At 52.6% G+C, this 9,938-nt stretch overlaps 2 protein-coding genes across 2 annotated transcripts; one reads left to right on the top strand and one right to left on the bottom strand.

Moving 5' to 3' along the window:
- Positions 1-1,863: 1,863 nt before the first annotated feature.
- On the bottom strand, positions 1,864-4,176 carry TWIST1 (twist family bHLH transcription factor 1). The gene is made up of 2 exons (XM_064675608.1): positions 3,228-4,176; positions 1,864-2,555 (listed from the first exon to the last, which is right to left on the bottom strand). The coding sequence occupies exon 1, from the start codon at positions 4,174-4,176 to the stop codon at positions 3,271-3,273; it is 906 nt and encodes a 301-aa protein (XP_064531678.1). The 3' UTR covers positions 1,864-2,555; positions 3,228-3,270.
- A 290-nt stretch (positions 4,177-4,466) lies between these two features.
- Positions 4,467-9,464, top strand: LOC135424417 (uncharacterized). The gene is made up of 2 exons (XM_064675621.1): positions 4,467-5,924; positions 8,508-9,464. The coding sequence occupies exons 1-2, from the start codon at positions 5,765-5,767 to the stop codon at positions 9,092-9,094; spliced, it is 747 nt and encodes a 248-aa protein (XP_064531691.1). The 5' UTR covers positions 4,467-5,764; the 3' UTR covers positions 9,095-9,464.
- The last annotated feature ends 474 nt before the right edge of the window (positions 9,465-9,938 follow it).

The following is a 9,938-nucleotide window of genomic DNA, read 5'->3' as shown; positions in this document are numbered from 1 at the left end:
TTTTTTCTCTCGGGTGTTCAGCTTGCTCCAAACGTTTCGCACCGTCTGGGTCAGGGGCCTCTTGCTGGTTACAACAGGGTCAATCAGGCTTAACTCCATCAAGTGGGGTTGCTCCGGATTTTTAAGGGAGAGCAGTTTGGTTCGTGGTTTTTGAAGTGCACTTGATTCCTCATTCATATTTCGCAGGAATCCCCTTCCATGAAACGCACCTTCCCCTCAAACCCGAGCAGCTCATCTCGTTTTCGGTTTTTCGTTGGTTTGTTTTTTTTTTCCCCGAACGTGTTTTCTTCCTAAACGTGAGGAGTTCCCCCCCTCCCCGCTTTCCCCGGTGTGATTTCTCCCCCAAAAGGAACAACTGAAACCTCCCACAACCTCTCAAATCCCTCCAGCTCCACTACCAAAGCCGGGTCGGGTCCCCATGCCTCTCCCTTTCTCTGCAGCCGAGACATTACCTCCTCCTTGTCAGTCGGGCGCATCGGAGCGGGTGTTTGGAGTCGCTGAGCGAGGACCTGCGGGTGCCCGGGTGCCGGGGAAAAGCAGCGGCCCCCTGCGAAATCGCAGCAGCTCTCCCTCCACTCTAACACAGAGGGCTGCGACCACCAGGCCCCCCATGTAATTTTCAAGTTCTTGCTAATCCGGCAGCGCAAAGAAGCTCTGCAGGCTCTCTACTGTAAACATTGCGCACTGGCCTAAAATATGCGCGATATTAAATTCATAATACTATTATGTCAGCAATACACGGCAATGCGTGGATACGGAAACAAAACCAGTCAGACAATGAAGTCAACTCAACACGGGCTATGCAAACAGGTTCTGCTTTGAGAAAACACCCCATCCTATTTATCCTAGATCCTTGCCGAACCCCGGCGGCAGGGTCCCTGTCTCCGCTGAGGACACTGCTCAGCTCTCAGCACACCCACGCATCCTTCGCGGCCACGGAAGGGCAGGAGGTGCCACTCCACGCGCACCGCCAGGCTGCCAAGGGCTGGGAAATGAGCAAGTGACAGCAGAGGTGGAATCAGCTGTCCGGTTATAGGGGTTGAGTTTTGGTTTGGGTTGTTTTGTTGTTTGGGCTTTTTTTTTTTTTTTTTTTTTAACAACTTCCCTTTCACCTTCTTTCCGAGCCCTCGGATCTGGAAATTCTCTCTCTCTTGCAACTGGGGTCTCGCCGCATACTGGGACCTTGTGGAGGGTATGGTGAGAAGAAAGAGGGGCAACATGCCCCCTACACTTAGAAAAGGAGAAGAGGGCGGATTAGCATATCCTCCGTGCTTCGCACAATGAAAATGTGATCGCTAGTATATATATTATATTAAACCCTGGAGAGCAGACCAGTCAAACATCACTTCCACCGGAAAACCCCACTCGCTACACACTTCCCTGTTTCAATCTCACTTTCTCTTGCTTTGCCTGTGAATGGACGAATCTCTGCTTAAAACCGATACCTCTTCCTCAGGGATATCAGCAAAAATACCTACGCCAGGGGCTGAGGAATGGGACCTGCTCCTGCCTCACATCTGGAGGCAAAACACAGCAGCAAGTGCCAGAGCTCTGCAGCGAAAACTCCACTCCCCGCACAATTCCGCTATGTTTGGTTTTAAGACTAAATGGGGAGAGGGAGAGAAAGAGAGAAGAGACAACACTTTCCTCTGCAGATTCAGTGAGCTTCAGCGTAGAACAATAAAGCTGTCTCAATAAATAACGTACCTGTGTCTGTCAGTAGCTAGTTTATTTGCTTTTTTCTTCTGATTTGTTTATACTAGTGATCCCTCTCTCTTGGGTGTCTTTACAGCTCAACAAGCAGGTATGCATCTCAAATTCGACCCTGAGTTCTCAGATAGACAAAACTTTAAGGTTATTAAAATTTCAATCATATTTATTTATTGCAGAAAAATAATATACAATGATATTTACAAAACAATCATAAAAATAGGAATGCATTTAGACACCGGATCTATTTGCATTTTAACATGGGTCATCAATAAATAAATAAAATGTTTATTTTTTTTCTCAGAGGAAAAATAATAATAATAAAAAAGTTAGGAACGGGTGTATAACAGCTTGAGCCCAGCTTATTCCCCCCTAAAAAAAAAAAAAAAAAAAAGTTTTCATCTCTACAGGGATATTTTTGGTTGTCTGGTTGGTTTCATTCAAGAATGAAGAAAGTCCACAATAACGTATTTCCTTTAATCAGTGGCTCATAGGCACGACCTCTTGGGAATGCATGCAAAAAAAGGGCAAATAAAATAAGTTCAATTCCAACATTCTTCGTCAAAAATTAAAAAAAAAAAAATAATCGAACGATTCAGACTTCTATCAGAATGCAGAGATGTGTGTACTGTACCGACGCCCAAAGGGTAGTCACTGTCCAAAGCCCTTGTCTCTTTCTCTTTCCTTAAGTGCTCCCCATGCCCTGCTTAGAATTTGCATATTGCTCTTCTAATTTCCAAGAAATCCTTGGTACATTTTTTGTTAAACAAGACCAAAAAAAAAATCGTATCCAACTTCAGAGTCTCTAGATTGTCCATTTTCTCCTTCTGTGGGAACAATGTCATCTGCAAAAACCCAGAGAGGGCGGAAAACTCGTTACTTAAATGAAAGATACACACACATCTATCTACACCTCTCTGTCTCTGGAAATACACGTATCGGGCAGGAATGAAGAAGGAAGAACCCGCCGTGCGATGACCGTGTGACACCCCAGCCCGGTAGCCCGCGGTGTCAGAGCCGAGGGAAGGGACTGCTGGGGCGATAGGAAACGTTCATCGGGCAGCACAACTGACGGACATGGATTCACTTCAAAATACGAGCAGCAGCAGCAGCAGCGGCAGCAGCAGGAGCCATCCCAGCAGCTCTGCTGGCTCCGCAGCGTTTGGTGAAAAAGTGATCTCCGACCGGCCCCATCTGGTTGGGGCACACCCGCACCGCCGCCGCCTCCCGCCCGCAGCCCACCCCGCCTGCCGCCGGCAGCGCCCGCCACGCGTGGGCCCCGCGGGGCCGGGGGCGCACCTCGGGCCGCGCAGGAGGAGGGACTCGCCGGGCTGGGGGAAGCACCTCCAGAGGCACCTCCAACCACCCCGCTCTCCGGCTGGTCCTGGAAGCCAGGCCCCTCCGGACGGGGTGGGGGCCTTGTCGCCCCTCGGCCACGCGTGCCCGGCCCACGGCGCAGCCGGCGGCCTCTCGCCTTCCCCCCTTTCTCCCCGCCGGTTTCGGGGTCCCTGCCTTACCTAGGGCTCCTGCCGGGGGGATGCGGGTGGGGGACGCCGCCTGCTAGTGGGATGCGGACATGGACCAGGCGCCCTCCATTCTCCACACCGAGAAGGCGTAGCTGAGCCGCTCGTGGGCCACATAGCTGCAGCTTGCCATCTTGGAGTCCAGCTCGTCGCTCTGTAAGACCTGGTAGAGGAAGTCGATGTACCTGGCCGCCAGCTTGAGGGTCTGGATCTTGCTCAGCTTGTCCGAGGGCAGAGTGGGGATGATCTTCCGCAGTGCGGCGAAGGCTTCGTTCAGCGACTGCGTGCGCTGCCGCTCCCGCACGTTGGCCATGACCCTCTGGGTCTGCAGCTCCTCGTAGGACTGGGGGCTGCCGCCGCCGCTGCTGCTGCCGCCGCCCCCGCCGCCCCCGCCCGCCCCGCACTTCTTGCCCCGCTTGCCTTGGGCCGGGCTGCAGGGCTCGTCCGCGGCCCCGACGGCGCCGCCGGCGCTGCGGCGGCTGGAGCGGCGCTTGCGCCCCCCTCTCTTGTTGTTGGGCAGCTGCTGCCGGTCCGGCTCCTCTTCGCTGTTGCTCAAGCTGTCGTCGGCGGGGGAGACTGGAGAGTTTGACTCGTCCTGCTGCATCATCTCTGGGGGGAGACGCGAGAAGCGGGCCGGGAGGGGGGGGAGGGCAGGGAGAAGAGGGGGGCACCTAACCCGCCAGCTCCCCCTTGATCGGCTGCTTCGCTGGCCTGCGAGAAGAAGGAGGAGGAGGAGGAAGGGAGGGAGGGAGGACCTCACTTTGGGGGGAGGGGGGATGGCATCAGGATCCAAGAGGAAAAAATATGAAAACGCCAACCAAAAAAAAATCCCTCCCGATCCCTCCTTGGAGCCCCTTCGAAGTGTCTGGGATTGGGAGAAAGTTGAAGACTTGGAGGTTCTTATAGCTCCTGCTGGCGGAAAGTTTGGGGGCAGCAGTGTCATTGGCCTGACGTGGAGAGGAGGGACTTTTGCTGAGTTTTATAGGAAAGTTTCCGCTTCCCCCCCTCCACGCCCTCCCCCAATTATTTTTTTCAAGCCATTCACGAGTGATCTGGCCTCCCCCCCCTCACACACATACATCCTTACCCCAACGTCTTTCTCGGTTTCCCTCTCCGCGGTTTCTCCCTCAGGCTCCTTCGGTTCGCTCTCGGCCTTGGAGTGCTGCTGAGGGGCCGGGCCGGGCCGTTATGGGGGTGCCCGACACCCCGTGCTCTGCTGCGGAGGGGACAGCGGGGCCGCTTAGTGCCTGCGCTGGGGGGCGAAGACCCCGTAGCAGCTGGGGAAGCCCACATCTCTCGGGCTTTCCTCGCCGCAGCGGGCACGGCTTGCAGCGAAAAAAAGGAAAGGGAAATTACCCACGGGACAGCATCCAGGCACATCCTAATTTTGTCCCGCTCTAGCACACGCCGCGCTCCCATCACCGAGAGCCCCCGGGGTCTGACTTGCCGAGGGAGTCGTACATCTCTGGTCTGGGGAGAGGTGGAGGCACAGCCTCGTCTCTTTAGGCTGGAGGACTGCGCTTGGAGAAAGCCATCTTCAGAGGTGGAAGCAGCGGGAAAATTAAGCACTGGCTTCGTACATACATAAGCATCAGTCCTTGAGCTCGTCTTAAGAGAAACCAGGGAGGTTCTGTGTGCCCAACCTGGCACACAGGGAGATGGAAGGGTGTGCAAACCCTCTCTGCCCACACTCCGTGTCTACTGACCACTCACTTCAGCTCGTCCTCCCTCAAGGCGCCAAAGTCCGAGTCACTTCCTGGGAAAGGAGCTTATTTATTTTAATTTCTCTTTTATGTTTAGAGCCAAAGTAATTTCTCCCCAACCCCCTCCTTTGTGCCTCCTTCCCCGTTCGCTGGCAGTACAGAGCAGGTGGTGTGTCTTTTTAACAACAGCTCAGATTCAAACGGGGAACGCCTGGGAGGGAAAGATAGAAATTACCATCCCTGAGTAAATGGGGTGAAGCACTTTCGCTGCTCCCTGCGCGGGGACAGCACGCCTGCCCTGCCGGCCTGGCAGCCACTGCCTAGACGGGCAGCGCCGGGTGCGGGACAGAGCGGGCAGAGCCAGCAGCGCCGTGGCTTCCCGTCTTGTTTGAGGTGTGAGTGCGGACTGGGAGAACGGAATAACAGAGGAGTGAAAAATGTCCTTGTCTGGGACAAAAAACTCGAGGCTTCTGGAAGAGCGCTGTCATCTTTTCCGGGGAAAAGAACTGTCACTCCCCCCTGCCTGGGGGCTCCCTGTCCCGGGAGCTGACACGGGTCAGGACCTCGGCGCGGCCGCCGTCGAGGGGCAGCGGGCCCAGCGCGGCCGATGGCCCCGGTACCCGCCGCAGCGCCAGTCGGGCACCCGTCGGCGCCGGAACTGTCCCGACGCTCCTCCGCTCGCTGCTCCCCTGGGCGACCTCTCCTCCTCGGGTCTTCCATCCCGCGGTGCGAGTACATAGGAGTCTGCTCTAAGCCTTATCTTTTGGGAAACAGCTGGAAACAAGACGGGAGAGAAGAAAGCGACCGACTTAGCCGGCAAAGGAAGACATGCCGCCACACAGACCTACAGCGAGCCAGCACAGCTTCCCCGGCTTTCGGCTTGTCCTTGCTGTGTCTGCTGCGACCACAGGCCTCTCTACTCAACACCATGGCTTGTTCGGGGAGCTTCAGGGGTTCCCTTGTGTTGGCTGCAGCTGCTGCCCCCAAGGTAAGAAGAGCTGGCTCTCCTTTCACCTCACCAATAATTTTGTCTCTACCCAGAGCCTCAGTGCTCCTCTGGGGTGTTGAGCAGTGTCATTACAGACCAAAGGTTGGAAACAGTAGTAGTGAGCATCTGTAGGTGGCTGTTGGGACCTTCCTTCCTTCCTTTCCTTCCTTCTTTTCCTTTCTTCCTTTCCTACCTTTCCTTCCTTCCTTCCTTTTCTTCTCTTCTTCCTTTTCTTCTCTTCCTTTCTTTCCTTTCCTTCCTTTCCTTCCTTCCTTCCTCTCTCCCTGCCTCACTTCCTCCCTCCGTCTCTCCCATTCTTCTTACGGAAAAAAAAGTTGAAGTGCAAATCAAACCTGGATAACTATCACCTTGCTTGGAACAGGATGCTGCCTGAAAGGAGAGAGAGGCAGCACCTTCTGAGGTGATTCAGCAGGAGGCACCACTTGTCTGCATCATCCGAACTTTGAGTGGGATGCAGGACATCACCTGCTTGTCATGGGGCGGGAGGAGGGTGTGTAGAGCAGGGTGTGAGAGAGAGGCAAGGACAGGTGGAGAAGCAGTCTTACATGACTTGCAAAGGCAGAATGTGTGGAGAAATGTAGGGAGGGACTGAGTTGAGGAGAGAGGTTGACTGTAGTAGATGGTTGGGTTCAGTGTTAGCTACTCTTCATGGAAACTGCAGCAAAAACAACCAGCTAACAGTGGTTAGCAGGACTCATGTGGTACTACCTAGGACCTGCACACTGCTCTATGAACTATGACTGCACAGAAAATCACATCATTTTCATTTTGGCTTTTGTTTCATCTTTGACTCACAAACTATGGGCTCAGGAACAAAGGAAACTAAGCCCATACTGTTACTGCCAAGACCCACATAGGAGTGCAGGGGCCAGATGAGCTGTGGTGGCAATGGTCTGGCCTGGGGGACCTGCTGCTGGGCTGGCTGTTGAAGCCTGCCTGGATCTCCCGGGCCTGCTGGCTGGAAGCACACCTGCCTAGTGCTAGGGTGTGTGGAACCGTGTCTGGAAGAGGGTGGATGTGTCAGACAGTCATATCTGAGGGTCTGTGTGAGAAAGATATACTGGCTGGTTTTATGTGTGAGAATGTGTTTGCGTGTGCATGCATGTACTGTTGATCTTTTGCACTGTGCACATATATATATGTGTCAGAGGGAAGGGGAATGAAGTCTGTGAAGATATTAAAGAAAGTCAATTAAATTCTGATTTATTTTGAAATGTACAGTTCTGATGGGGGTTGAGGTGGAGGCTTTTTGTTCTGCATTAAAACCATAATCATAGTTTAGTTCATGCAGTGTCAGGTCATCTGTTTTGAACCTCCATTAAGCCACTAAGGTGGTCCTGCAGACCACTCCTGAGAATTGGGTAAGGGATTCCATGTCCTATTCTCTACTATGCATATACATGGCTTGGGTGAGTATTCCTCTGGCTCCTTGGGTAGAATCTCAACCCTTTTTCACTGTTTGGTGGCAGGGTAGCATGCAAAACTGCAAGCTTCCCTGGGCCTCAGCTCAGGAAAATGTGCCCCCTTGCATGGGGTAGTGGCAGGACACAGAGCACTCCAGCATTTTGTCATCTGTCCAGTAAGGTAAACTAACCATCTAGATTACAGGCGTGGGTGTGAACATGGAGCTAAATAAATTACAAACTCCTGGGAAAGCAAAATGAAGAATAAGTTGGGCTGTGATGATCAGCCAAAAGAAATCTCCCCAACTATATGCTGGCCCTTGCGAAGGCACCCATTAGCAGCTGAGGCACTCGCAGGCTGGGACAAACAGGATCTGCCTTAGCCAGGCAGAACATCATAACTTTTGAGGGAAGCAGGCCAACAGTTTGATTCTTTCTTTGATTTCTAAGAATGAATTAAAGGTTTGATTTTTTTGCCCGTTAATAAATCAGTGGAGAAGTTTAAAAACTAGGGTGCTCAAGATCTGGTGGTTACAACTACAGTGTTGCTCATCAATGTGTTATACACATTGTGCATACACACAAATTACAGTTGTATTGCAACAAAGCTGTTCAGTATTCCCCATGCGGCACACAAATACACACGTTGCAATTTAGCTCTCAAAGACTGCTCACTGTAGTAAAACTCTCTCACTGGTGGCAATTTCTTGGAATATTGAGTAATGTAAGTATTACATATGTGCATATTGAGAGACAGCCTGTCTGAGTGTTTTTGATGCCAAAGCCTTCAGTCCAGTGTTTCCTCAGAAGCTGTACCTTTAAGACCTATTGCAAAGGCCACTAAAATCACTTGAAGTTACCCTACCAATTTTTGTGGCCAGGAATTCCTATGCACACTAGGTGAAAGCCTGGTTGAGACCATATCCCTTCAAAGGGGACAAGAGAGCACCTAGCAACTTTCCATACTGACGTTTATGCTGTAATTTGCTCTGTCTTGAAAGCACATCGGGAAACAGGCTCAGAACCCTCCCTGTGCGCTGGTAAAAAGTTGTGCGCAGCAACAGCAAACGGGTGGAAGGAATATATAAAGGGCAGGAGAGCGGGATCCATTTTTCGCCTTCTTTCACCTTTTTTTTTTTTCTTCCTGATACCGCGGCAGCTCATACAACCAAGGACGTGGAAAAGCTGACAAGTACCTCACTCGATACAGCCTCGCTACCTGGACCCCGCGGGGGTGGGCGCGGTGCTGCTCGGCTCGGCCGGCGAGGCTGGAGCTGCGGGGCCGCCCGGCGGGGCCGGGCAGGGGGCAGAGCGGCGGCCGGGCTGTGCGGCCGGCGGCCACCGGAGGGCACGATTCCCCGCCGGTCCCCGCTACGGCAAGGGGTACGGCTCCCAGGTGAGTCGCTCCCACCTCCAGCAGAGCCAGGCGGGCATCCGCCGTGCTCCTGCGGCAACCCAAGCCCCGCCAGGCTGGGCCACCCGAGCTTCGCGGCTGTGAGGTGCCGCCCGCCCGCTCCCGGGTCTGTTTGCACAAATTATGCGTTTCAGCGAGTCCCGAGTGTTTTTTCTCGCCGAGGCGGCCCCAGGCGGCGGGAGTGCCACTGCCTACACAGGCTGCGGCTGTGCTGGAGCTTGGGGGGAGATCCGGCACAGGGATCCTACGCGGACACACGGACACTTCCCATGGGCTTGCTTCTAGCCCTCGACGCTCGCTTCGTTTGGAAGCTTTGGAAAACAGGCGCATAATACGGAGTACTCCAAAGAGTCAGTTTCGTTGTCAAAATTACTACAGTGGTTTTTATTTTGTCTTTAAGCTCGTTGTGATGTGGTCGTTCATCTAAAAGTCCTAGCGGCTTGCTGCCACAAAAGCAGTGTTGGTCCCAGTGTTCGCAGTGTCCCCGGTGCGCGGCCGGTCCCACAGCCCAGCCCTCCCGCCCCTGGGCCGGCGACAGGGAGCGCTGTGCCCCCCGAGCACAGCCCCTCGGCATGTCCTGCATCCTCCTGTCTTCCCAGCTCTCGATTCCGTGCAAGGCCGAGAAATACTTATATCCTATTATCAAACCAGCAATCCCACACAGGAGTCAGATGTCCCAATAAATTAAGATCTGAAATTATTTGCAACGCCTGTTTTTATATGAAATCTTTTATTTGTATATGTTTTATTCAGCTCCAGAAATAAATCCTGGCAGTGGATGTGGCTTTTTAAGTAGAGCATAAGTAACTTGGTGGAACTCTTAGTGATATCCTCTCTTGTATCCCAGAGAAGACCAGTCCTTCCCATCACAAGAGATCAACATATCTAATGCTGTGGTGGAGCTCTGCCCCTAATTTTGGCTCTGGGTCTTGTTTATGTGGTTTCACATCTAAATCTGAGAAGACTGCTTAGTAAAGCAAGCTTATCTACACTCTAGGGAATAACAATTATTTGTATTAATAATGGAGCTTATTTGCTATTTCAACTCCTTTGATTTTTTTTTTCCTTTTCCATCTCTTCCATCTTTCCTGAACTGTACAAATATATCTTTTTTGTATTCTGCCTGCTCCCACACATTAGTTAAATCTATATATTCAATCTTTCAGTACGCTTGGT

Source organism: Pseudopipra pipra, chromosome 1, assembly GCF_036250125.1.
Source record: "Pseudopipra pipra isolate bDixPip1 chromosome 1, bDixPip1.hap1, whole genome shotgun sequence".
Taxonomy (NCBI): Eukaryota; Metazoa; Chordata; class Aves; order Passeriformes; family Pipridae; genus Pseudopipra; species Pseudopipra pipra.
The sequence above is the reverse complement of the archived record's forward strand: the minus strand, read 5'-3'. Positions and strand labels throughout refer to the sequence as shown.